Source organism: Acinonyx jubatus, chromosome C1, assembly GCF_027475565.1.
Source record: "Acinonyx jubatus isolate Ajub_Pintada_27869175 chromosome C1, VMU_Ajub_asm_v1.0, whole genome shotgun sequence".
In the NCBI taxonomy this organism is placed as follows: Eukaryota; Metazoa; Chordata; class Mammalia; order Carnivora; family Felidae; genus Acinonyx; species Acinonyx jubatus.
In genome coordinates this window covers 14,936,791-14,964,787 of record NC_069381.1, presented here as the reverse complement: position 1 = coordinate 14,964,787, position 27,997 = coordinate 14,936,791, and the positions used below count along the sequence as shown (strand labels likewise).

General features: G+C 51.8%; 1 protein-coding gene across 8 annotated transcripts in view; it reads left to right on the top strand.

Annotated features, from left to right (window-relative positions):
- Positions 1-27,997, top strand: part of KIF17 (kinesin family member 17) — a 46,898-nt gene that overhangs the window by 11,682 nt on the left and 7,219 nt on the right. For 4 of the 8 annotated variants that reach the window (XR_008292684.1, XM_053208310.1, XM_053208309.1 and 1 more), the window contains exons 4-12: positions 318-507; positions 3,203-3,715; positions 7,443-7,552; positions 11,392-11,539; positions 12,853-13,406; positions 14,403-14,489; positions 14,872-14,970; positions 15,603-15,814; positions 17,372-17,603. Coding sequence is in view for 7 of the 8 variants with exons in the window: in XM_053208310.1 (XP_053064285.1) it covers positions 318-507; positions 3,203-3,715; positions 7,443-7,552; positions 11,392-11,539; positions 12,853-13,406; positions 14,403-14,489; positions 14,872-14,970; positions 15,603-15,814; positions 17,372-17,603 (2,145 nt within the window). In the remaining variant the exon portion in view is untranslated. The remainder of the gene's footprint in view (positions 1-317; positions 508-3,202; positions 3,716-7,442; positions 7,553-11,391; positions 11,540-12,852; positions 13,407-14,402; positions 14,490-14,871; positions 14,971-15,602; positions 15,815-17,371; positions 17,604-27,997) is intronic. The other 4 variants (XM_027060204.2, XM_027060205.2, XM_053208313.1 and 1 more) reach the window with 3 other exon arrangements.

Here is a 27,997-nt window from a genome sequence, read left to right as displayed (position 1 = left end):
GCGCCAAACGTTGTTTGGGCCTTATTTGACTGAAACCTCGCCACAACCCTGAAAGATGGGCCTCTCATACCCATTTTACAGATGTGGAAACTGAGGCCTAGAGAGGTTAAGTGACTGGCCCAAGGTCCCACAACAGGTAAGAGGTGGGGTGAGTCTGAGGCTGGTTCCACCTGGAGCAAAGCCCCTGCCCGTTGCAGGGAATTTGAGGCGCCAACCGGCACCGCAGGAGGGCAGAGGTGGCCCGAACTGGGCCCTTCCCTGGATTCCTTGGGGCTCCCCGGTCTCGCCCGGCTCTGACCCGTCCCTTTGCCCCACAGCTGAAGGAGCACCCGGAGAAGGGGGTGTACGTGAAGGGGCTCTCCATGCACACGGTGCACAACATGGCCCAGTGTGAGCGCATCATGGAGGCGGGCTGGAAGAACCGCTCGGTGGGCTACACGCTGATGAACAAGGACTCCTCGCGCTCCCACTCCATTTTCACCGTCAGCATCGAGATCTATGCTGTGGGTATGCGGGGCCAGGTGGGCACCCTGGGGGGGGCCCCATCTGAAACTGGGAGAAGACTCTCGAACTGCCTCGGGGCAAACCCAAGTGGCCCCTCCCACGTTCGGGCCCATATTGCCAGGAAAAAACAGCATGGACAACAATAACAGTAATACTAGGAGCTCATTCACAGTGAGCACTTACCATGGGCTGCGGGGTTTATGTGCATTAGCTCATTTACTCCTTACAACCCCAGGAGGTGGATACCAACGTCGTCCCCTCTTACAGATGAGGAAGCCGAGACCCCACGACTAGAAAGTGTCAGAGCTGGGCATCGATCCCAGGGCTCTGTCTCCAGAATGTACCACCTGGACCTTTCGGGTTGTCCTCCTTCTAGACAGTGCTCTCCACTCTTCAGTCATCTCCCTCTTCCTTCTTTCTGGAAGGGTCCCTGGGGAAGGGAAGGGGAAGGGAAGAAACTCCTCTTTGTTTCTGGCCTCCCATAGCTGCTGACTTCACACACTTCCTTCTGTGTAAACCCCACAACAGTCCTAGACACAGGCAATTTAATTCCCATTGTACAGATGAGAAAACTGAGGCTCCGAGAGGTGCAGTGGGTTGCTTGTGCAGAGTTCTGCAACCAGTAAGCAGTACAGCTGGGATTTGAACCTCGTTCTCTCTGACATCTGGGTTTTTCCCATTGGCACTGCAGCTGCCTCCATGTCTGAGGTTCATCATGAATAGAACTCTGGAGAGCACTGCAGCAGGATGGAGCCTAGGCCCAACTGGGAACACAATTCTGGAGAGATCCCTGACCCAAGGTCAAAGCCAGGGTACCTCCTACCACATCACCCAGACTGTGTGGTGACCTGGCTCGGGGTCAACTTGCTTGTGTTTTCTGGGTCTGAGTCTCCCCGGGGTGCTGATATGGGGAGGGTGGGGTCAGTGAGGTCACAGCCTCATGTGATGAGGGGGACAAGTGGGACTAGGACAGGGGAGGACAGAGTGAGTGCCTCTTGGGCTCTGCAGGAGGTTTTGAAGGATGAGGCAGGCTGCCTGGAAGCAGGCTTTCTCTGGAAACAGGCTTTTGAACGAATTTAAAAGGTGCTTATCATTTCCATTATAAAATAAGTTCAATCAAGATAACTTAGAGATTAGAGAAAGGTGGGGAAAATTACCCAGAAACCCAACTGCCTATTAGATTTGAGCATATTGGGTTTTTTTGGTCCTTTTTTTCCCCTATGAAAATTATAAACACAATCGAAATCTTATACTGTAAATAGTTTCTCCTCTGCATTTCATTCCCCGTGCCTCACTGAGCATCATTACTGCCATGTCTTTGTGACCATGGGTCCCTCCTGAGGGACAGTGCATCAGTAATGGTCCTGTCTAACCAAATCCTTACAGGGTGGTAAAGTTGTTTCTAGTTTTGTGGTGCTGTAAATAATGCCACAATGAACGTCTTTGTGCACAGAGCCTTTTCCGCATTTAGAGTCATTTCCTTGGATTGTATATCCTGGCATAGACCTCCTGGGGCAAAGGGTATAAACCTGTTTAGGGCTTCTGGTTCATTCTGCCAAGAGCTTTCTCTTTCTCTCTTTCTTTCGTTCGTTCTTTCTTTTAAGAGCACAAGCAGGAGAGGGGCAGAGAGGCTGATAGCGTAGAGCCTGATGTGGGGCTCCATCTCAGGAACCGAGAGATCATGACCTGAGCCCAGATCAAGAGTCAGATGCTTAACCGACTGAGCCGCCCAGGCGCCCCCAGCCAAGAGCTTTCCAAAAGCACGGTTCCAAGTCCCTCCTTCCTGCTGCTGCTTTAAAAAAAAAAAAAAAAAAAAAAAAAAGCCTCAAACTTCAAGCCCCTCACATATCCAAGCCTCTACTGGGTACCAGCCAGATTTTCTGTTTCTTTACTTCAGGTTGCTGTGCACATGGACAGATCTAGGCCAGTTCTGGTTTCAACCAGCAGGAGACTAAGGAGGAAGCCCCTGCCCCTCCGCCTGCCTTCCCCCTCCCATCTCATTGGAAACTGAGTCAAGCGATTTCCCCCAAGTTTCATAGCTACTAAGAGATAGAATCAAGATTGGACCCCCAGGATCTGTGCGTTCAATACCTGTGCTCTAAGCCCCTGCTACCAGCCAGGGCTCAACTCCAGTCACCCTTAGCACCTGGGTCTGCCTTGCCCTCACGGCCTCAGTCACTGCAGAATTGGGCTTGTTCTCAGGAGGAATGAACCCCTCCCAACAACCAGCCCCAGTGAGGAGTTGTCAGTCTCATTTTGTTGATGTGAAAATTAAGGATCAGAGAGGTGCATGACTCTGCCAAGGTCACACAGCAAGGAGGACGCAGGGGTAGGTTGGGAACCAGGTCCGAGAACCCCCAAAGCCAATGTCTTTTGCATTGAAAGATACAATCACGTTCCCCCACCTTTCGCCCAGTCATGCCCCCTGCCCCCACCTTTGGCTTCACAGGAAATCTGGAGGAGCTATTAGCACTGAAAGAAGCCTTGCTGCACTCAGAGAATAGTCTGGACCTCCCAGCCCCTGCTCCCCAAGTCAGGCAGCCCTGTATTCTGATCTTGGATTCACCGCTTAGCAGCAGTGTGACCTAGGGCAAGTTAAATGCCCTTTCTGAGCCTCAGTTTCCTCATCTGGAAGATGGGGACAGTAATTGTGCCTCTTTCATGGGACTCCTATGTGCTAACGTGAGACCCTCGGCAGGTGAGAGCGCTCAGTGCCTGGTGGCTAAGTGCCCTCCCCCTCTGCCCGGTCCGTCTGCAGACGAGCGGGGCAAGGACCACCTCCGGGCAGGCAAGCTGAACCTGGTGGACCTGGCGGGCAGCGAGCGGCAGTCCAAGACGGGTGCCACGGGGGAGCGGCTCAAGGAGGCCACCAAGATCAACCTGTCGCTGTCGGCGCTGGGCAACGTCATCTCGGCCTTGGTGGATGGGCGCTGTAAACACATCCCCTACCGGGACTCGAAGCTGACTCGGCTGCTGCAGGACTCGCTGGGGGGCAACACGAAGACACTGATGGTGGCCTGCCTGTCACCTGCAGACAACAACTACGACGAGACGCTCAGCACGCTGCGCTACGCCAACCGGGCCAAGAACATCAGGAACAAGCCACGCATCAATGAGGACCCCAAGGATGCCCTCCTGCGCGAATACCAGCAGGAGATCAAGAAGCTCAAGGCGATTCTGGCCCAGCAGATGAGCCCCGACAACCTGTCAGGTGCGCAGCTGGGGGAGGAGGGGCAGGAAGGGCCCGGACTGAGGAGAAAGGCTCCCTCCCTTCGTCTTCTGCCTCTGGCTTCCCATCTGAGAGACGCAGAAGCAGGGCCCCATCTCCTCTCCACTTCCTGCCAGCATAGCTTTTTGAAAAAAAATTTTTTTTAATGTTTATTTATTTTTGAGGGAGAGAGACAGACAGAGTGTGAGCAGGGGAGGGGCAGAGAGAGAGAGGGAGACACAGAATCCAAAGCAGGTTCCAGGCTCCGAGCTGTCAGCACAGAGCTCGATGCAGGGCTCGAACCCACGAACCGCGAGATCATGACCTGAGCCAAAGTTGGAAGTTCAAGCGACTGAGCCACCCAGGTGCCCCACATAGCTTTTGAACAGTTAGAGAGAGCCCTGGTGTGACCGCCGGATGGTGTCTGCTCACTGACGGACTCGGGAAGAGGTCCGTCTGGCCTGTTCTGTCAGCTGAAGGCTCTGTTGCCTGCTCCCGCCTCCAGGCTGCACATCCACCATCCCACCTGTCTCCCGCCTGTCTCTGTGGCAGCATCGTGATGCTGTGCTGCTTAGCAGCCGGGTGACTCACTCCCCCATGTCCCACCCCCTCTCCCACTTAGGCACCTTGTGATTGCAGCTCTCACACCCAGGTGTTTGGCTGTCATCTGGCAAGTAGAAATCTGTACCTGCAGCACAGGCCTTTCGGGGTCCTTGCAAACTCCAGGGTTTTGTTTACCCGAGGATCCCTTGGGGAAGGGAGCACGAAAGAGCCTGAGTCCATCTGTTCATTCATCATCTCCCCACCCACCTTCCTTCTGTCCATCCATTCTACATACCCGTTCATCCACTCATCCATCCACTCATCCATCTAACCATCCATCCGTCCATATACCTACCCAGCCAGCCACTCATCCATCCACCCATCTACCCATCCACTCATCGATTCATCCATCCATCCATCCATCCATCTACCCATTTACTCATTCATCTACCTACCCACCCTCCCACCCCACTCCATTATTTATCCATCTACCCACTTAACCATCTACTCAGCAACCATCCGTTTAATCCGCCCATCCATCAACGCATTCTGTCTACCTGTCCCATCCATCCTACCATCCATACACCCACCCGCTGGTTCATTCCATGCTGTCATCCATTCTTTTTATCTGTGCTTCCACTCATCCCCCCACCCATCCATTCAAAGCTCACTGAGCACCCTCCTGTGTGTGGGCCTGTGCCTCGGCAGTTCCCATCAGCCGCGGCTCTCGGCCCTGTGGTTCCTGGCCTGTTTCTGCCTTCAGCCAAACTTGAAACACCTGTGTCTTTCCCCAGCCCCGGTGGCTCGTCCTTGCACCTAGCGTGGGCAGGCCCTGAGCCCTGACACAATGAGCCTGCCCTCGTCGTCCTCCTGCCCTCCTAGTTGTTCAGTCGGGGGATCCTGCCTCGGGCAGGCCTCCGGTGTCAGCTCACTTAGCCAACCCCCTCCCTCCTCCTTTTTATTTTTAATGTTTGTTTTATTTTTGAGAGAGGAGGAGGGGTAAAGAGGGAGGGGGAGAGAGAAAATCCTAAGCGGGCTGTACGCGGAGAGCAGTGAGCCCACTGTGGGGCTCTAACTCATGAACCACAAGATATGACCTGAGCCGAAGTCAGATGCTCAACCAACTGAGTCACCCAGACGCCCCTTCCCCTCCCTCCTCCTTGAAACCCCTGGTTCCTGGATGCCCTGTGACTGGTGCCCCTCCTCCCTCTACTGCTGCTCGTCAGTGCTCCCCTCTCCCCTCCCCCTGCAGGCTCACTAGGGTCGGTCCTCCATTGTCACCTCTCTCCATGCTCATTCCCAAGGTGGCTTTAAATGCCACCTCTGCGCCCCTGGCTCACATGTGGCCCTTCAACTTGGCCATGGGACTTGTGTTGAGGTCTTAATTCATAAAGGGGACTGAGTGGGAGCTCGGAGAGGTCGGTGTTACTCATGATGGAGAGACGGGGAACACCACATGGGGCCACAGGGGGAAGCACTGGTGTTGGTCAGGAGCCAGGGAGGAGCAAGGGGATCCAGTGCAGAGCTGGATTTGGAGCCGTCACTGGCGTTTCTGTGGGGAAGGCGGGGCGGGAGCAACCGCGTAGGCCTGGCTGGTTTGAATAATTCCGGGGCGCCCAGTGGCTCAGTCAGTTAAGTGTCCAACTTCAGCTCAGGTCATGGTCTTGCATTCATGAGTTTGAGCCCCGCGTCGGGCTCTGTGCTGACAGCTCAGAGCCCGGAGCCTGCTTCGGATTCTGTGCCTCCCTCTCTCTCTGCCCCGCCTCAGCTCACACTTTGTCTCTCAAAAATAAACATTAAAAAATTATAAAAAATTGAATAATTCCCATGGGTTGGGGCTCAGGGGCAGTCCCTGCTCATCTAGTCCTGGCCCTCAGGGGTTTAGGGCAGGGGGAGCCCGGCTGGGACTGCGAGATAGAAGGGGGGTGTGGTGTGGACTTGGCGGTGCTTGGTTGGCACGTGAAAGGTGGGCTAATAACGACTGGCAGGTTGTTGACTCTAGGAATTAGCTGGCCCCGCGAGGGGCCGTCTCTCCCTGGCTGGCAAGTCCCCCACGACGTCAAACGTCACAAAGTACAGAATATGTAAAAAAAACAAAAAACCAAAACACAACCAACTGCTACACAGTGGCCTCTGAATTCTGGACTTGAATAGCTAGCTGTTTAGTGTCATCACTCAGGTGATGACAACACTCCCCTTCCGAGTGTTCAAGCCAGAAACCCTGGGGTCGCCCTTGGTTTCTCGTTTTCGCTCCAACCTGCATCCGATCCAGCAGTAGAGCTGGTTTCTACCTTTAAGATATGTCTAGAATCTGTCCACTGCTGTCCCCTGAGTCGCTAACGTCTCCTACCCGAATTGCTGCAAAGCACACCCACACCCCGGCAGGTATCCCGGAGTCTGCCCTTATGCCCCTCCATGCATCCCCACACAGCAGCCTGGGAGGTCCTGTTCAAACGCAAGTCCTTTTATTGCCCTGCGCAAACCCTCGGCGGCCCGTTTACCCGAGTCAAAGCCAAAGCCCTCAGCGCAGCTTCCAACGACCCCACGATCCACCCGTTCCCTCTTGATCTCCTCATCACCCATTCTGTCCCTTCCTTGCTCCACTCCAGCCACATTGGCTTCCTGGCCGTTTCTGGAACAGTCCAGGCTCTCATCCGCCACAGGACCTTTGCACTCACTGCTCCCTTCTGTCTGGAAAGCTCTTCCCCAAGATCTCTGCCTACTTCTCTCTACCACTTCCTTCAGGTCACTGCCTTTGCCTTACCTTGTCTGGGAGGTCCTCCCGAGCACGCTGTTTAAATTGTAACCCTTCCCCTTGGATCTTACTCCTGAGCACCCTCCCTGCTTTCTTTCTCTTTCTAGAACGCATCCCCTTGTACCGTGCTGGCATTTTGCTTATTTATTTTATGTGCCTTCTGTCTCCAATTGAAAACCCAATGTGGGTGTGGAGTTCTGTCTGTTTTGTTCAATGCCGTTTCCCCAGTGCCTAGAACATGCAGGTGCTTAAGAAATATTTGTTGAATGACTGAGTAAATTAGCATTTTGTGTAGAGACGTGCTTCAAATAAATTCAATACTGTGAAGTCTGTTTTGAATAAGCATTTAGTTGTCTATTTATGGATTTCTGCTTAGTTCCTGCAAACTGTGTGCACCTTGGTCCCAGCCCTCGTTTTCCATCTGTCTCCCAGCCCTGCTGTCCAGTCAGGTACCCCTAAACCCTGTCCAGATCGAGGAGAAGCTGGTGCCCCCATCTGTGATCCAGCCTGACACAGAGGCCGAGAAGCAGCTGATTCGGGAGGTGAGCCACTGGGCAGGTGGGAGAATGGCTGGCAGGTGGGGCCATCTTGGAGCTCAGAAGGCTGAGGCTCAGAGAGGTGCCATGACTTGTCCAAGGTCATGTCGCTAAGGAGAGTCAGGGCTGCGATGTCAGCTCGGGGCCTGACTCCAGAGTGCAGTCCATTCCAGGTCAGGACCTGTATGGGGAGAGCAGGGAGGGGGTGGGGGGGTCTGCAGGAGTCTCTCCTCAGTACCCCAGGAGGAGGTGACTCTGGGTTGCTGGGAGTGGAGAAGGCCTTCCAGGTGGTGGCAATGGGCTGCCCCCAGGTGCGCGGTGGGGGGAGGCCAGAGTGGAAGGGAGTTGGGCCCCTCTGCAGGTGCCAATGAGCCAGGGGCTGAGAGCTGGGCAGTCCGGGTGGGCAGTGGGGAGCCCCCAGGCACTCATTTGACCAGTGGATATGTGGGGAGCTGGCCTCTCCAAAAAAGCTGTCACCTAGGGGCACCTGGGTCGTGCTCCCACATGTGCGCCTTCCAGCATCTCTGGGAACCAGCAGGGCAGGTAATAATAATCCACTGACTTACAGGTGTCGAGCTGATCCCTAGAGGGGGACTTACACAGCCAGACTTGGCAAAGCTTCCTAACTTCCTGTTTAGGCTCTGTCCTGACTGTAGGCCCTGCTGGTTTCCGGAGATTCCTGCCAGTTGAGGGCCCCATTCAGAGACCTCAGCGTGGGGATGGGACATTGGCTCTTTCCCGGTGGAGGCCGGGCAGGGACAGCTCTTCAGGGATGGGGGTCTGGACGCCTCTGCCTCTCGGCTGTAACCTCAGGTGGGATCAGCCCTGGGGCCCCTGGGAGCCCCAGCGGGGCTGTGGGGGCCTGGGGCCCAGCCTCTGGGGGGCAGATCGGGTAAGGCCTGGGAGTCTGAGTCCTGTGGGCTAGAGGACTGGGAGAAATCCACCCGAGTCCCCAAGGGCTGCCCATGGCAGGCAGAGGCTTTTACTCCTCGGGGAGAGGCTCAGTTGTGACCCCCGACGGACTTTGTCCTGGCCCCTGTGAAGGTTCTGGTTGCTCAGGGCTCATTGCCCTTCCTCTGCTGGCCTGAAGGCTCCTGGTGGGGATGTCAGGTCATCTCTGGAGTTCCGGGCCCAGCTCCTGGGGTGGTGTGGGTCGCTGGCCTCCTCCTCATGGTATAACCCAGCGGACGCTACATCAGAGCACTGTCGCCTGAGGCCACCACCAAGGTTTTTTTCAGGCTCTGATGTGTCTTCTCCAAGCCCCGCTTGGAGGAAGGGCTGAGGGTGTCTGTCTTCCCTCTCTCCTTCCTGCCCATTTCACTTATGACTCGTATTTATTGAGCACCTACTGTGTGCCTGCAACTGTGCTTTTCTTTCCATTCCAGAGCTAGTCAGGATGTTCAAGATAAGGGGGGTGGCCCCTGTATGGGGCGGCAAGGGTACCGGGCTGGGGATGGGCCCAGCCACGAGTTGGAGATGTGACTCTGTGGGCTCAGTCTCTCGGCTGCACCAGGAAAGCGGGCGGGGGCGGGGCGGGTTTGGACCAGAAGAGTCCCAGCATCCGACCAGCTTTTACCTTCTGCAAGTGCAGTTCTCAGTGGGCTCTGTGACCTCGGGCAGGTTGTTCCAGCTCTCTGAGCCTGTGTCCTCGCCTCTAGAAACGGTGCAACAGCAGCTTTCCTGCTGCTGTGAGAGGGGGAGCCGAGGGGCGTCTTCTCGCCATTGGGCTGTGGAACAGGCACGAGGCAGGATTTGGGGGGCTGGATTTGCCCTCCAGCCCCCTAGCCAATCATCAGCAGGCATTGAGCCCCTGCCGGTGCCGGGCCCTGTAGCTGGAGGTGTGCGTGGGGCCACGGAAAAACGTACCGAGTCCTGGAGTTCTGAGTGCTGGAGGGATCAGGGCATATGTTCTGTGACTGCAGAGGCCTCACACCGAGAGAGAAGTCTACGGTGCAGGAGGGAGGTGGGGATTGAAAGAGCAAAGTCACCGAGTGGGCGGCTTGGCTTCGGATGGACGCACCATCTGGAGATGACAGGAAGCTGTGGGCTGGGAAGCGAGGGCATGCTTCCGTGTTCTCAAAAGAGGAAGGAGTGGAGGGCTGCCACGGTCAGAGAGCGGAAGGACCCAGGAGGGGCACCAGGCCACCTCAGCGGTCCTCTGTGGTTCGGGGTCACACATTTACAACTGGGACTAGAAGTTGGTACTGCCGTACGTGTGCCTATGTGTGCCTGCACGTGCACACGTGTGCTCGTGCATGTAGACGTGTGTGCGTGCATGTGCGCGTGTGTGTAGGCATGGGTGTGTGGGCGTGTGCACGCGTGTGCACACATACACCTGCATCTCCAGCCAGGGGTTACCGGTGTGTAGGTGTGACCAGGCTGGGGCCTGGGTTTCACTGGGGCCAGGGCCGTGCTGGGAGGGAGCCGTGCAGGGGGCTGGGCGAGGGAGCCAGGGGTGCTTGCCGAGGGCTGAGTCTCATGTGGGGCCCGGGGGGAAGCTGGGGGCAAGGGCAGGGGACACTGAGAAAGCGGACGGGGTGTAGGAGGTCTCCTCGTGGCCACCCCGCCAGAGAGCTGCGTAGTTCTGGGCAGGCCGTGGAACCTCCCTGGGCCTCCAGAACCCTGTGTGCTGCCCTGAGGCTCAAACGCGTCTCAGATGTGGCATAGAACATGCAGTCACGGTTTAATGATCCTCTGTCCCCTTCTGTCCCTCCTCCCCGAGAGCCCACATCATAGTGTCTGTACTGTTGTAGAATTCTGTGCTTGTTCTGTGATTCTGGAAGGGTCCTGGCCAGGTGGGCACGGCACAGGAGCTCTCTCTCCCCTAGTGGCTCCGTGACACCCAAGGTCATGTACTGTCATTAGCTCATAACCCCCAGCCCTGCCTGTGGGAGACGTGCATCAGCAGCTGAGTAGTCTGGTTACCGGCCAGCAGTCTGCTCCATGCACTTGCTGGTTCAAGGGTTAGCCACCGAGCCCCTCCTCTGTGCTAGGCGCTGAGGGGAGAGTGCTTGCTGTGTGGCAGGGGAGCTGGATGATAAACCTGTACTCGACTAAATGGAGAGAACCACGGGAAGCTCATGACCCATGCCAAGAAGAAATCAGTGAAGTGACAGAGAGGGTGGTCAGGGAGGGCCTCTGGGAGGAGGTGTTACTGAGTTGAGGTCTGAAGGAACAGCTTGCTGGGGGTGGGGGCGCAAGGGCAAAGGCCCTGAGGCAGGAAGGATGTGGGGCTGGGGCTGTCTAGGAATGGACAGTGGCCCGTGTGCCCAATGTGGCAAAAATGAGGTCTAGTCAAGGGGCAGATGGCCCAGATCACTGGGGACTGGGGTCAAATGGAGAAACTTTTGTCCTCTAACATAGGAAGCCATTGAAACCTGGCCTAACAGACGGGAATGAGGGTGCCATGTGGAGAAAGTTTTGGGGCAGGGGCAAGAGTGGAGGAGGGGGATGGGCTGGGAGGCTCTTTGGACCAGAGCTGACGGTGACAGCAAAGATGGAGGGAGAAGCAGAGAAATAAAAATGTATTTCGTGCTCGACTGCTTGAGAGCTATTTGGCTAAAACGTATTTATTGACCTGCACAGGCCTTCATGATATATTGCTTTGTGGAAAGATAGATTACAGCCAAATCTTAGATAATTAGCCTGTTAAAAATGGAGAGTGAAGTTCAGAAGGGTTTTCACCAGCCAGTAATCACCCCAGGGTCGTGTAGGCCATTTTAACTCCGTTCTTGTGGTTTATCGGTATTTCCTGGGCTGTTTGAATGACAGAAACACGGAAGGCTGCGTTTCGACCCCCTGATGTGACGCGGCACCCCCCCCCCCATATTGCCCCCCACTCCCAGGAGTATGAGGAGCGCCTGGCCCGGCTGAGGGCCGACTACGAGGCGGAGCAGGAGTCCAGGGCCCGGCTGGAGGAGGACATCACTGCCATGCGCAACTCGTATGACGTGAAGCTGTCCGCGCTGGAGGAAAACCTGCGAAAGGAGACAGGTGGGTGGCCAGCTGGCTCCCCTCCCCATTTTACTAACTGACATTTGTAGAGCACTTTCTACACACTGGGCTCAGTGCTGGGTACTCCTCACCACAGCCCAGCCAGGTAGGAACCACAATTATCCTCGCTTTATAGGAGAGGAAACTGAGGCACAGAGAGGGTAAGTAAATTGTCCGTGATTACACAGCTGGTAAAGTGGCGTCAGGATTGGAACCCAGGCAGTGTTCTCACCCACGCAGCGTTGCATCTGTGACGCCTTGGCCTCAGGCTGGGTTGACTTATCACCCGTGTTTCACGGGTGAGTTCCTTCCCCCGATTTCTGTATTTTTCTAGTCTTCTCTCCCTTTTGAGCCTATCTGTTATCCAAGCAAACACACCCCAAAATAAGGGCTCCGTGACTAGTGAGAACTTGCGCCTTGCTAAAGATTTTTGTTGTCCTTTTGATATTCTAGAATGTTCCACCCTACCACTATCATTCAAATACCTGTGCCACCAGGCAACTCAGACCTCCTAGGACGCCCCCAAATACTGTAAAATCCTTCTTGTATTGATGACAATATTGGCCAATCGTGGGGACCATTTATGGGGCATTACTGGGTGCCAGGTGCCCCCTCAGTGAGTTAGGATGCACTGAATTCTCACATTGCCAGGGTGCAAACTGAGGCTTGGGGAGCATCAGGACACAGCGACAGAGGAGTGGGTGGGTGTAGTGCCCATGGGTTGGGAGCACTGAGGAGGCCTGTGTGACTGCAGTCTCATGCAGGCTGGCAGACCCAGAGGAGAGGGGAAGGGCAGGTTCTAGCATTTTCTGTCCTTCAGAGCGCTCCTCCAGTCTGCTTTGAACATTAGGCTTCTGAGTGATTTTATTTGCTCTACCCTGCATCCACAGTGTTCACTGAACTCCCACGGGTCTAGTGTATCCTGTGGACGAGAGCCCTGAGCCGGGTGCCCCTGCAGGGGCCCCTCTGGGTCTCGTGTGTGAAGTCTGCTCGCCGATCAGGAGCTCTCAGCAATAGACCCACAGGGCAGTCACCTTATGTGATAAGAGCGGTTCCAAGGCAGGGTGGTAAGAGCCCAGCACCTAGTGGCTGGGGAGGTCAGAGAATGGACAGCTCATGGTGCCAGTCAGGGAAGACTTCCTGGAAGAGGTGAAGGAAATGGGGTGTGAGTTCTGATAGAGATTGGAGGCCAAGATTTGGGGGGCCCGGGAGGCTCTGTTAAGCATGTCCCTTAGAGATGGTGTGCGTGGGCCAGCTCCCAGGGGGCCCCTCATCCTACTCTGGAAGAAACTAAAGGGAGTCTCCATTTGCAGAGGCTGTCCTGAAGGCAGGGGTCCTCAAGGCCCAGGGCACGTCCAGGGCTGAGTTTGCCAACATGTCTGAGGACTCACCCACGTTCCACTACAAGATGGCCGTGAAACCCGAGGTCTACTCCCTGCCGCGCACTCTGCCCGGCGAGCACGTCTCCAGGACTGAGGTTTCTCCCAGCTTCGAGGAGCTGCCCGAGGCAGAGACCTCCAAGTCTGACGTGTCTCTGGGGTCTGACAAGTCTTTCGCACTCGAGGAAACCTCCGTGTCCGAGGCCTTCCTGGGGCCTCGGGAGCCCTCCGACCTGGAGTTCTTCATGCCCGAGGTGGAGGCCAAGGGCAGATATTCCCCAGACGAGTATCTCAGCCAGGAGGCTGTGGGGCCCCTGCTGCAGGAGGGGTGCGTCCCCGAGGAAGAGGAACCACAGCGGATCGCCCTGGAGCTGTTACCAGGCCTGCACGACCCGTTTGCCGAGGTGGAAGCCAAGCTGGCCAGGCTGTCCTCCGCCGTGGTGGCAGCCGAGGTGCCCCTGGCAGACGTACCCAAGGTCCCTGCACAGGTAGCTGATGTCACCCAGGCTCCCGGGCAGAAACTCAGTGGGCAGAGCTCAGACTGGGGGCACACAGGTCGCTGGGCACGGGCAGATGTCTAACCTCCGGGGCCCTGGCCCCCCGCTGCCACCTCTGCAGTGGCTCTGGCTTGGTGGCGGCTCGTGGGCACCGGTGTTCAGGGGTCCAGGAAGGGAGAAGCTCTGTCTCATGCTCTGTAAGCCGGTAGGGGAGGGGGGAGGGAGGCAGGAGGCTTTGCCAGGTGGGCGCCCATTCTGCTGAGGGAGGGATACCTATTTGGGGGATTTGCTGAGTTGCCATGGTTACGCTGTTTCCAGGCCCAAAGGAGCTGGAGGAGGCCTTGGCCGCCCTCGTGCTCTGGCAGGCTGGGGTCTGCGGGAAGGCAGCTACCGGTCAGGGACCCCCCGGGGATCTGGTGGGGCCACTCTTCCATCCTGTCCCCTTTCCACCCGCTGTGATGTTTTAGATTCCTTTCCTCTTCTCCCCCTTTTGGTCTTTTTCCTTTCCTTTGTTCTTTTCCTTTTCCTTTCCTTGCCTGCATGTGCATGTACATGCGTGTGCACGTGTGCGTGTGTGTGTGTGTGTGTGTGTGTGTGTAAAGAGCGCAGGCCTTTGAGTCAGACAGACCCGGGTTAAATCCCAGCCCTACCGCTCACTTAGTTGTGTGGCCTTGGGCAGTCACCTTTCTGGGCCTTGGTTTCCCCTTCTGTAAAATGGGGATGCTGAAGCGTGTTTCACCCGAAGTATTTCAAGCAGGGAGCACAGGGGAGCATACTCCCTCCCCGTTTCTCTCTTCCCTGTTCTCTCATCTCCTCGCCCCTGCTCCCCACCCATCCCCTCAGCGGTGACAGGCAGGAGGAGCTGGTGGCTTGATGAGGCCTGGGGCTGGGGGTGTGGGGCACTGAAGGGGAGGTCAGGGAGCTGAGGTTGATTCTGGCCCACTGTCCCTCTGCCCCCCGCCCCGCCACTCCCCATCTTCCTGCAAGCACCCCTCCCTGACGGATCTGCTGGGGCCCGGGCATGGTGACATTAGGTCTGAAGCTGAGACAGCTGACTACCTCCTGCTCAAGACTGTGAGTTCCCCGCAGGGCCAACCCTCAGGTGGGGGGAGGAATCCCAGGAGCCTGGGTCTTCCTGTGACACTCTGGGCCTCAGTGTCCTCAACCACAAAACAGAGACAATGACCCCAGCTCTCCCCCAGCTTATCAGGGATGGCCTGTTGCAAAGCGGTGTACAAATGGAGGAACCATCCTCTCTCTTATTATTGATGTGGTTAAGAGGCCACTGCTTAGCAGCTTTCTGACTCTCCTTGGCCTCAGAAGCCCATCTAGAGCACAGAGACCCAGTGTGTGCTGAGGGCAGGGGCGTGGGTCCCCCAGGCACTGGCAGGGACTGCCCGGGTCCTGTTTTGAACACTGCTGCTCTCAGACCCCACCCTTTTCTCTTCTGCTTAAGGAAGCACAAAAGGCCACAGGGAGTGAGGGGAAGGCTTTAAGTCTGCCCACATGTGTGGAGAGAGAAAACTATCTGCCAGCCTCTGGACAGGATCACTGGGTAGGAGCTGGCACACTTCAGGTTCTCAGTAGATGGGACATGGGGTGGCTAGGGGAGCCCTGGCTGTAAGGTGACATTGAGATGGGACCCGAGCAGGAGGAAGGGGCCAGAGCAGAGCATCAAGCCACGGGGGATGGCCTGTGCCAAAGTCCTGTGGCTGGGAACATCTCAACTTTCTCAGCAATGGGAAAATGAGGCCAGAGAAGCAGCAGGGTGAGGGGTGGAGAGAGGCGGGGCGGGGGGGTGGGGGCGGAGGGTGAGGCAGGGAGAGGCACTGGAGGCCTGAAGGCTATGAAGCAGGATTTAACTGCAAACGCACTGCGTTTTTTCCCAAAGGTTCTCTTTGGGAAAGGGCTGGGATTGGTACATATTTGGAGAAAACTGCCTGGCTGCCGTGGAGAGCCTGGGTCTTCAGGGGCAGAAGAGCAAGACTGTTTCGGGGTGTTGGAAGAAATGGTGGCAGTAGGAACCCAACTGGGCGCATTTTTGTACAACTGGGTGCCTCCAAACCAGAAGCGATCCATCCCAGATCGCGAGGGACCCAGACGCCGCCATCTGGGATTGAGGCCGCTGTGAGCCGGTGTCCAGGGGCCGTCTTCTCTGCCTCCACTTTGGTTTCTCTTTGTGCTCAGGAGGTTGACCAGGGTCCAGAAATGGCCGAGGAGGTGGTGTCGGCAGCAGAGCCTGGCGTAGGGGCCGAGGCTGAGGCCTGGGGGGCCTTGGAGGCTCAGCCTCAGCCCTCGCTGGTCATGACGAGCGTGAGAAGGGACAGTGTGGGCATGGAGGTGGCGGTGCTGAGCGACGACCTGCTGCCCGCCATAGACCAGCAGCAGGTGCTTGCCCGGTAAGTGCTGGTGCTTGGGGCTGGCGGGACCCCGTGGCAGAGCAGGACGGAGCTATGTCCTGGGCATGGGGGCGGGGGTGCCCAGAGAGTCTTCACTGAGCCCCCATCCAGATCCCCTCCTGACCGAGGCCGGACACGCCCTGATCCTCTGTCCAGGAGCAGAGGGGCAGGGATGGTGCTGATCAGCGGGGCGGGCAGGGCTCTGCTCGGGGAGCCGCACGGGCGCCACCAGACTCCATCAGGCACCTGCTCCAAGAGGAAGGGAGGGGACTGTTGTCTGCCTGGCATCCGCAGGGCCTGGCTATCAGGTTTCAGGAATCCCAGGGCAGGATGATGCAGGCTTTCCTCAGCTCCCAGCGCGCCTCCAGTGCCCTCCTGATGTCACACCTAGGACTGGCCACCCCAAACGCCCTCAGCCGCTGCCGCCTGGGGAGCTGGGCTTTCTTCCCTCGGTGCAAATCACTTAACATTTCCGAGCCTTGGTTCTCACTTCTGTGAATGTGAATAATGTCAGGCCCACCTCTGTGACGAAGTCAGCACCATGGTCAGGGGCTCAGCCTCCTCATAGTGGTGGCAAACTCCATCCCACAGGCCACAGTTCAGACGTGAACTGAGCAGCAACTACGTGCCAGGCACCAGGCGCAAGGAAGAACGAGCTGCTGACTTGGCTTTCAAGGGGCTCACGGTCCAGGGGGAGGCAGATACCCAGGCCCAGGGAGGGCCAGCTTCTGTAGCAAAGAAAAGCAAGTGGTTGTGCAGTCGCCTGCCTTGGTTCCTGTCCGCCTCCACCACTACCTCCCACTACCTCTTGGGGCCAACTTTAAGCCTCCCCGTGCCTCGGCTTCTTGAGAAGCTCGTCACGAGGGTCCAAGGAGACACTGCCTGCAGAGACCCAGCTTCGGGCACCAAGGGAACACTCAGCACATGTGACGGTGTTCAGGGTGTGGTCTGGAGGATGGTCAGGGAAGGCTTCTTCTGTGTCTTCAAGCAGTTTTGCTCAGCTACACCTGAGTGAGGTTTGCAGGACAGATGCCTCAGGGTGGCCTTTGGGATACAGGGCACAGCCCCAGGCAGCACGAAAGTGCAGCGCAGAGGACAGCCTGGCTGTTTGGAGGACAAGCAGCGAGTGACGCTGGAGTGAGTTGGTTGGGGGGCCGCAGAGGGAGATGATGAAGCGCCTGCCCGGATGCGCTGAATGTTGTTCCCATCTCAGGGCTACTCTAATCGTGCAGGTCGCCGGGGCGCACGGCTGCAAGCCTGCTGTACTGGGGGAAAACCATGGGCCCTGGGAGGCCCCTGGCGGGTGGCGGGTGGGTTGGCTCTGGATCCACAGGGAGATTCTCGTCCGTGCTGTCGTGCAGTTGAGCGCACGGGCTTGGACTTGGGCAGATCTGCTTGGACCCCTGGTTCCGACCCTGGCCAGAGGCTTGGCCTCTCTGAACCTGTGTCCATCTGTGCGACGGGTTGTTGCATGGACTCTGAGATGTCCCGCTGGACAGCAAGGGCGCGGCGATGGCCAGATACCGTCACGTGTGCTTTCTTCTCTGTGCCCGGCAGTTTGCAGCTGTTGGAGCAGCAGGTGGTCGGCGGGGAGCAGGCCAAGAACAAGGACCTGAAGGAGAGGCACAAGCGGAGGAAGCGGTATGCGGACGAGCGCAAAAGGCAGCTGGTGGCAGCCTTGCAGAACTCGGATGAGGACGGCGGGGACTGGGTGCTGCTCAACGTCTACGACTCCATCCAGGAGGAGGTGCGCGCCAAGAGCAAGCTGCTGGAGAAGATACAGAGGAAGGTGAGGCCCCAGCCCTGCCCGCCCCACCCCGCCCCGCCCGTGGGCGTTCACAGTTCCGGGCCTGCCGTGGAAGCAGTCACAGCGACAGACGTGTCTGTGCTGGGAGGGCGTGTATGACACAGAGCACAGCAGAGAAACCAGAGGACAGTGCCAGCCGGTGGGAGTGCCGTGAAGAGAATACTAGGGGAGAGTGGCTTTGTTTTTATTTTTTCATTTTTTAAAGGTTTTATTTATTTATTTATTTGCTTATTTATTTTTATTTTTTAATTTAATTTTTTAAAAATTTACACCCAAATTAGTTAGCATATACTGCAACAATGATTTCAGGAGTAGATTCCTTAGTGCCCCTTCCCCATTTAGCCCATCCCCCCTCCCACAGCCCCTCCAGTAACCCTCTGTTTGTTCTCCATATTTATGAGTCTCTTCTGTTTTGTCCCCCTCCCTGTTTTTGTATTATTTTTGCTTCCCTTCCCTTATGCTCATCTGTTTTGTCTCTTAAAGTCCTCATACGAGGGAAGTCATATGATTTTTGTCTTTCTCTGACTAATTTCACTTAGCATACCCTCCAGTTCCATCCACGTGGTTGCAAATGGCAACTTTTCATTCTTTTTGATTGCCGAGTAATACTCCATTGTGTATATATACCACATTTTCTTTATCCATTCATCCATCGATGGACATTTGGGCTCTTTCCATACTTTGGCTATTGTTGATAGTGTTGCTATAAACACGGGGGTACATATGTCCCTTCAAAAGAGCACACCTGTATCCCTTGGATAAATGCCTAGTAGTGCAATTGCTGGGTCGTGGGGTAGTTCTGTTTTTAGTTTTTTGAGGAACCTCCATACTGTTTTCCAGCGTGGCTGCACCAGCTTGCATTGCCACCAACAATGCAAAAGAGATCCTCTCTCTCCGCATCCTCGCCAACATCTGCTGTTGCCTGGGTTGTTAATGTTAGCCATTCTGACAGGTGTAAGGTGGTATCTCATTGTGGTTTTGATTTGTATTTCCCTGATGATGAGTGATGTTGAGCATTTTTTCATGTGTCGGTTGGCCATCTGGATGTCTTCTTTGGAGAAGTGTCTATTCGTGTCTTTTGCCCATTTCTTCACTGGATTATTTGTTTTTGGGGTGTTGAGTTTGATAAGTTCTTTATAGATTTTGGATACTAACCCTTTATCTGATATGTCATTTGCAAATATCTTCTCCCATTCCGTCTTTTGCCTTTTAGCTTTGCTGATTGTTTCCTTCGCTGTGCAGAAGCTTTTTATTTTGATGAGGTCCCAGTAGTTCATTTTTGCTTTTGTTTTCCTTGCCTCCGGAGACGTGTTGAGTAAGAAGTTGCTGGGGCCAAGATCAAAGACGTTTTTGCCTGCTTTCTCCTCGAGGATTTTGATGGCTTCCTGTCTTACATTGAGGTCTTTCATCCATTTTGAGTTTATTTTTGTGTCTGGTGTAAGAAAGTGGTCCAGGTTCATTCTTCTGCATGTCGCTGTCCAGTTTTCCCAGCACCATTTGCTGAAGAGACTGTCTTTACTCCATTGGATATTCTTTCCTGCTTTGTCAAAGATTAGTTGGCCATACGTTTGTGGGTCCATTTCTGGGTTCTCTATTCTGTTCCATTGATCTGAGTGTTTGTTCTTGTGCCAGTACCATACTGTCTTGATTATTACAGCTTTGTAGTATAGCTTAAAGTCCGGGATTGTGATGCCTCCTGCTTTGGTTTTCTTTTTCAAGATTGCTTTGGCTATTTGGGGCTTTTTCTGGTTCCATGCAAATTTTTGGATTATTTGTTCTAGCTCTGTGAAGAATGCTGGTGTTATTTTGATAGGGATTGCATTGAATATGTAGATTGCTTTGGGTAGTATCAACATTTAAAAAAAATTTTTTTTAACATTTATTCATCTTTGAGACAGAGAGAGAGGGAGCGTGAGTGGGGGAGGAGCAGAGAGAGAGGGAGACACAGAATCTGAAGCAGGCTCCAGGCTCTGAGCTGTCAGCGCAGAATTCAGTGCGGGACCCGAACTCACTGGCTGTGAGATCATGACCTGAGCCGAAGTCGGAAGCTGGATGCTTAACTGACTGAGCCACCCAGGCACCTCCCCACCTTCTTTTTTTTAAGGGTAGTATAGACATTTTAACAATATTTGTTCTTCCTATCCAGGAGCATGGAATCTTTTTCCATTTTTTGCGTCTTCTTCAATTTCTTCCATAAGCTTTCTATAGTTTTCAGTGTATAGATTTTTCACCTCTTTGGTTAGATTTATCCCTAGGTATTTTATGGTTTTTGGTGCAATTGTAAACGGGATCGATTACTTGATTTCTCTTTTTGTCGCTTCATTGTTGGTGTATAGGAATGCAGCCGATTTCTGTGCATTGATTTTATATCCTGCAACTTTGCCGAATTCATGAATCAATTCAAGCAGTTTTTTGGCAGAATCTTTAGGGTTTTCCATATAGAGTATCATGTCATCTGCGAAGAGTGAAAGTTTGACTTCCTCCTGGCCAATTTGGATGCCTTTTATTTCTTTGTGTTGTCTGATTGCAGAGGCTAAGACTTCCAATACTATGTTGGATAACAGTGGCAAGAGTGGACATCTCTGTCTTCTTCCTGACCTTGGGGGGAAAGCTCAGTTTTTCCCCATTGAGGATGATATTAGCGTGGGGTCGTTCATCTACGGCTTTTATGATCTCAAGGTATGATCCTTCTATCCCTACTTTCTTGAGGATTTTTATCAAGAAAGGATGCTATATCTTGTCAAATGCTTTATCTGCATCTATTGAGAGGATCATATGGTTCTTGTCCTTTCTTTTATTGATGTGATGAATCACATTAATTGTTTTGCGGATATTGAACCAGCCCTGTGTCCCAGGCGTAAACCCCACTTGGTCGTGGTGAATAATTTTTTTTAATGTATTCTTGGATCCAGTTGGCTAATATCTTGTTGAGGATTTTTGCATCCATGTTCATCAGGGAAATTGGTCTATAGTTCTTTTTCGTGGAGTCTCTGTCTGGCTTTGGAATCAACGTAATGCTGGCTTCATAGAATGAGTTTGGAAGTTTCCCTTCCTTTTCTATTTTTTGGAACAGCTTCAAGAGAATAGGTGTTAACTCTTCCTTGAATGTTTGGTAGAATTCCCCTGGAAAGCCATCTGGCCCTGGACTCTTGTTTTTTGGAAGATTTTTGATTGTGAATTTGATTTCCTTACTGGTTATGGGTCTGTTCAAATTTTCTATTTCTTCCTGTTTCAGTTTTGGTAGTGTATATGTTTCTAGGAATTTGTCCATTTCTTCCAGATTGCCCATTTTATTGGCATATAATTGCTCATAATATTCTCTTATTATTGTTTTTATTTGTGCTGTGTTGGTTGTGATCTCTCCTGTTTCATTCTTGATTTTATTTATTTGGGTCCTTTCCTTTTTCTTTTTGATCAGACCGGCTAGTGGTTTATCAATTTTGTTAATTCTTCCAAAGAGCCAACTTCTCGTTTCATTGATCTGTTCTATTGTTTTTTTGGTTTCGATAGCATTGATTTCTGCTGTAATCTTTATTATTTCCTGTCTTCTGCTGGTTTTGGGTTTTATTTGCTGTTCTTTTTCCAGCTTGTTAAGGCGTAAGGTTAGGTTGTGTATCTGAGATCTTTCTTCCTTCTTTAGGAAGGCCTGGATTGCTATATACTTTCCTCTTATGACCGCCTTTGCTGCGTCCCAGAAGTTTTGGGTTGTGGTGTTATCATTTTCATTGGCTTCCATATACTTTTTAATTTCCTCTTTAACTTCATTCATTAGTAGGATGTTCTTCAGTCTCCAAGTATTTGTTACCTTTTCAATTTTTTTGTTGTGGTTGATTTCAAATTTCATAGCATTGTGGTCTGAAAATATGCACGGTATGATCTCGACCTTTCTGTGCTTGCTGAGGGCTGATTTGTATCCCAGTATGTGGTCTATTCTGGAGAACGTTCCATGTGCACTGGAGAAGAATGTATATTCTGCTGCTTTAGGATGAAATGTTCTGAATATATCTGTTAAGTGCATCTGGTCCAGTGTGTCATTCAAAGCCATTGTTTCCTTGTTGATTTTCTGCTTAGATGATCTGTCCATTGCTGTGAGTGGGGTGTTGAAGTGCCCTACTATTATGGTATTACTATCGATGGGTTTCTTTATGTTTGTGATTAATTGATTTATATATTTGGGTGCTTTCACATTTGGCGCATAAATGTTTACAGTTGGTAGGTCTTCTTGCTCTATAGACCCCTTGATTATGATATAATGCCCTTCTGCATCTCTTGACACAGTCTTTATTTTAAAGTCTAGATTGTCTGATAGAAGTATGGCTACTCCGGCTTTCTTTTGTTGACCATTAGCATGATAGATGGTTCTCCATCCCCTGACTTTCGATCTGAAGGTGTCTTTAGGTCTAAAGTGGGTCTCTTGTAAACAGCATATAGATGGATCTTGTTTTCTTATCCATTCTGTTACCCTATATCTTTTGATGGGAGCATTGAGTCCATTGACGTTTAGAGTGAGTACTAAAAGATATGAATTTATTGCCATCGTGATGCTTGTAGAGTTGGAGTTTCTGGTGGTGTTCTCTGGTCCTTTCTAATCTTTGTTGCTTTTGGTATTTATTTATTTATTTATTTACTTACTTATTTATTTATATTTTCATCTTTTCTCCCCTCAGAGAGTCCCCCTTAAAATTTCTTGCAGGGCTAGTTTAGTGGTCACAAACTCCTTTAATTTTTGTTTGCCTGGGAAACTTTTTATCTCTCCTTCTATGTTGAGTGACAGCCTTGCTGGATAAAGAATTCTTGGCTGCATGTTTTTCTGATTCAGCGCATTGAATATATCCTGCCCCTCCTTTCTGGCCGGCCAAGTTTCTGTGGAGGTCTGCTGCAAAAAGGTTTTTTATTTATTTTAAGACACAGAGAGAGAGCAAGGGAGGGAGGGGCAGAGAGAGAGGCAGAGAGAGAATCCCAAGCAGGCTCCGGATTTTCAGCACAGAGCCCAATGCAGGGCTCGAACTCACAAACCGTGAGATCATGACCTGAGCCGAAACCAAGAGTCGGACGCTTAACTAACCGAGCCACCCACCCACTCCTTTTTCTTTTCATTTTGATTGAAGTATAAACATACAAATCACAAATGTGCAACATAATTCATTTCCGCAAAGTGAATGCGCCCATGAACCCAGCACCCTCATCAAGGAACTGAGACTGAGCATTAAGAGAACCCCAGAAGTTCCTGGGGCCACCTTGGGTGGGGGGCAGGGAGGTTCTCACGGAGGCGGTGACTTCTGAGGTGGGACCTGAGCATTAAGAAAGGCCGGGCCCTGCCGTATGTCGTGACCTGAAGGAAGAGGCTTCCAGGCCGAGAGAGGGGCCAGTGCCAAGAATGTCAGTGGCTCCAGGAGCAGAAAGGACGTGAATGGACTGAGCGCAGGGAGTGAGGACAAGACAGAGGAGGACGAGTTGGCACCTGCTTCCCTCGGAGTGCCCTCGGGCGCCCTGGGCCCCATCACATCCCCCTCGGCTAACCCTCGTCCCCACCCACACCACCAACCGAAGGATCTCGCCAAAGTGGAAGCTGATGCTTTTCTCTTTGAACCTCTGTAGTTTTTAAATTTTCTTGGCTATTTTCATGCTTTTTCTTTTTCTTTTTTTTTTAAGTTTATTTATTTATTTTGAGAGAGGGAGAGAGAGAGAGAGAGAGAGAGAGAGAGAGAGAGAGAGAGAGAGAGAGAGAGAATCCCAAGCAGGCTCCACACTGTCAGCGCAGAACCCCATGAGGGGCTTGAACTCATGAACTGTGAGATCGTCAGCTGAGCTGAAGTCGGACCCTTAACTGACTGAGCCACCCAGGCGCCCCTCATGGTTTTTCTCAATACCCTTTTTATGTTTTCAGCCAAATCTGTTCTTACCAGGATAGCTTGTAATTTTTCTTTAATTTTTAAATTTTTTAAATTCTTTCTGGAGTTTGGTTAATGTCTCATTTTACATCTTCTTCACTTTTTCATCCATATCCACTTTAAGTGTTTGGATTGCTGACTCGAAATTTCCCTATGTGAATTTAAGGAGATTTTGTGCACGTTGGGATGCTGGGTTACATTTTGGTTCTGCATGCTTGTGCTCTGGGGGGGAATTTTCTTCTTCTGAAATGCTTTGATTTTCATTTTCTGTTTCTCATAGTAACTTTGATTAGCTGCCTTTGCTCTTTTCTGTTTATTTCGCAATGTCTTGTGTTTTCTGCACTTTCCGTACCAGCTGGAAGCAGAGGTGAAGGTTTGGGCTGCTGGCTAGGTTTGCTCAGTCGATAGCACACTCTTCTGTTCGTATGGTGAAGTGCAGTGTTAAATACACGCCGTCCCCTATTGCTGCGGTGGCTGGCATATCCCCACAAAGAGAGTTGCTTAAAAGAACACAAATTTATTATCTCGCAGTTCGTGGGTCAGGATCCAGCTCCTGCATGGCTGGTTCTTCTGCTTAGAATTCCACAAGGCTGAAACCAAGGTGTTGGCAGGGTCAGTTTCCTTCTGGAGGTGCTAGGAAAGAATCTGTTTCTAGGACACCTGTTGACAGGATTCTAGCCTATGTGGTTGTAGGACTGAGGTTCCCATTTCCTCACTGGCTGGCTGCTGGGGGTCATTCTGTTTCTAGAAGCTGCCTGCCTTTCCCAGCTCGTGGCCCCCCTGAAAGACAGCCACGGCCAGCTCCTCCCAGACTTCAGCTCTCTCACTCTACCCTTGTCTCCTTTGTCTAAAGCATCTCTTCTAAGGCCAGTCCTCTGCCTGGCTCTCTGCTCCCCTCCTGCAAGGCCCATGTAGTTACACTGGGCTCACCAGATGACCCGGGGTGATCTCCCTGGTTTAAAGTCAACAGCTTAGGGGGCGCCTGGGTGGCTCAGTAGGTTAAGCGTCCAACTTTGACTCAGGTCATGATCTCGCGGTTTGTGAGTTTGAGCCCCACGTCGGGCTCTGTGCTGACAGCTCAGAGCCTGGAGCCTGCTTCCGATTCTGTGTCTCCTCCTCTCTATGCCCCTCCCATGCTCGTGCCGTGTCTCTCTCTGTCTCTCAATAATAAATGTTACCAAAAAGAATTTTTAATTAAAAAAAAATAAAGTCAACAGATGAATAACCTTACTTCCATTTGCAAAGTGCTTTCTACCGCATAAGATAACATATTCACAGGGGTGCCTGGGTGGCTCAGTCAGTTAAGTGTCCCGACCTCAGCTCAGGTCATGATCTCATGGTTCATGAGTTCAAGCCCTGCATTGGGCTCGCTACTGTCAGGGCAGAGCCCACTTCAGACTCTCTCTCCCTTGCTCTCTGCCCCTCCCCCACTCATTCTCACTCTCTCCCTCCCTCTCGGTGGGAGGGGTCATTGTGTCTTTTGGCATTTTCTCTTGTTTCTGCAGGACTTCTAATTTCCACCTCTAGGGGCCTCCCATCTCTAAGCACCCTCCAGAAGCCATGCCTTGCAGAGACTAACCCCTCAGTCTCTACAGAGACTTGCAGAGACTCAGTCTTGCAGAGACCAGCCCACATTCCAGTCTCTTCCATCAGTTTTGCTGTATCAGATCCATTATTGGTATTTTCCCACTCAGAGTGGGGCTCTCTCTTTTGGGGGGTGATTTTATCTTCCTTTCATCACCCTGCCTTCCCCCTTGCACACTTTCCTGGTGCTTTCTGCTCCTTCCTGCTGTGGGGTGGGCCCACGAGCTGTCTGCTGGACTTCTGGTTATTTCGAAGCTGCTGGTGTTCTGTCTTTGGGTCATGAGGCTGGGCTCAGGGTGGTTTTATTTTCTCTCCTTGCTCAGTGTGTTGTTTTGGAGGGCCTGTCTGGAGAGAATCAGATCTATCCCCTGTCATTATCCCCAGGTATCCAGAACTTTTTTTTAACTTTCTAAAAATTTTATTTATTCAGAGAGAGAGAGAGAGAGAGAGAGAGAGAGAGCACACAAGCGGGAGAGGGGCAGAGAGAGAGGGGGCAGGTGGAGAGAGAGAAAATCCCAAGCAAGCTCCGTGCTGTCAGTGCAGAGCCTGATGAGGGGCTCGAACCCACAAACTGCAAGATCATGACCTGAGCCGAAATCAAGGGTCGGATGCTTAATGGAATGAGTCATCCAGGCGCCCCACTTTTGTTTTTTAATATAAGCAAATACGTGTGTGTGTGTACAAATCTGCTGTGCATACATGTACATGCCCTCCCTCTTCTTAGAAAAAGTAGCTACAGACACACTTTCCTCCGCCTCGTCTTTTTCACATGATGATCCATCCTGGAGGTCCCTCGGCAGCGGTATCTAGAAATATGCCATTCCTTTTTACTGCTGGGTGCTGCTCCACTGTGAGGGTGTGTCATTGTTTATTCCAGCGGCTCTCTCTCTCTCTTTTTTTTACGATGTTTATGTATTTTTGACACACACACACACACACAGACACACACACACACACGCACACACACACACAGAATCTGAAACAGGCTCCAGACTCTGAGCTGTCAGCACAGAGCCCAGCGTGGGGCTCGAACCCGCGAACTGTGAGATCACGAACCGAGCTGAAGCCGGATACTTAACCCACTGAGCCACCCAGGCGCCCCTCCAGCAGCCCTCTCTTGATGGACATTTGGATTGTTTTCTATCTTTTGCCAGGGAACAGTGCTGTGTAGTGAATAACTTGTGCACACTGCTTTTGTATTTAGGGTAGGTATACATTGGAATCGATTCCTCCAGCTGGACGGGGAGGAAAGCATATGTGACTTTGGTAGCTTTTGCCACCTTCTCCTCCCTGAGGGTGAATCCCTTTGCGTTTCCACTAGTCCGTACCAGTGCGCTTTCTCGCAGCCTCAGCAATGTGCCTTTTGCTTACTGTTGAGCAAGGCTGAGCCATTCCTTCCTATGTTTTAGGGACGGCTGCAGTTCTACCCCCTCTGAACTGGGCTCGCTTTATGTACGTACGTATGTGTGTATGTATTGGATATAATGTATTGTCAGATTGGCTTCCATACAACACCCAGTGCTCATCCCAAGTCTTTTGACCCCTTTTCCGTAAGGATGCTGCTTCCTTTCCTTCTCCGCTTGTAGAAGCTCTTTACAGCAGGAGTATTGTAATTTATATTATGGATATTCATATTCCTTGGTCGGTCGCCAATTTCTTCCTCTGTGATGTAAGGTAGAAAGATTTCTGTTCCAATTTCATTTGTCTTTTTACTATGCTTTATGGTATTTTTGCCACGCAAAAGTTTTTTTTTTTTTTAAGTTTTACTTTGTCAAATTAATTGACTTTTTATGGGGCGCCTGGGTGGCTTAGTCGGTGAAGTGTCCAACTTTGACTCAGGTCATGAGCTCGCTCTTTGGGAGTTTGAGCCCCGCGTCAGGCTCTGTGCCGACAGCTCAGAGCCTGGAGCCTGCTTCAGATTCTGTGTCTCCCTCTCTCTCTGCCCCTTCTCTGCTCATGCTCTGTCTCAAAAATAAATGAAAACATTAAAAAAAAATGAAGAGAAACAAAGAAAAAAATTGGTGGAACTTTTGGCAGAATCATGTTATATTTATAAATTAGCTTGAGAGTATTGGTATGTTTATGAGTTTGGATTTTCACATCCAGGAACACGGTATATCTTCTGTTAGTTCAGATCAATTTTTATGTCACTCAGGAGTGTTTTATAAATTTCCTCACTTAGGTTTTGAACATAATCTTGTTAATTTCACACCTAGATATTTTCTTGTATTTGCTTTCCTCTGTGGGGTAACCTCTCCCATTACATCTTCTCACTGGATTTTATTTGTAAAGTGAAGTCTAGGGCTTTAAAAAGTATCTTTAAAAAGTCATGTGAACTAGAAGGGAACACCTCTTAATTCATTCTATAGGTCCAGTATCACCTGATAACAAAACCATAGAAAGACATAACAAGAAAACTACAGACTAATATTTCTTATAAATATAGAGACAAAATGCTCCACAAAATTCTAGCAAACCAAATCCAACAACATGTAAAAAGATTGTACATCATGCCAAAGTAGGATTTATCCTAGGAATGCAAGGTTAGTTTGGTATCCAAAAATCAATTAATGCAATATACCATATCAATAGAATAAAAGACAAAACCCATATGATCATCTTAGTAGATGCAGAAAAAGCATTTGAAAAAACCAACATCTGTTATGATAAAAACACCAAGGAAACTAGAACTAGAAGGAAACTCCTTTATTCTGATAAAGGGCACCTATGAAGAATCCACAGAAAACATACTCAATGGTGAAAGACTTAATGCTTTCCCCCTAAGATGACAAAGAAGACAAGGGTGTCTGTTGTCAGCACTTTTATTTCACAGTAGGCTGAAGGTTCTGGCTAGGTCACTTAGGCAAGAAAGTGATTTAAAAGGCATTGAGTTTGGAAGGG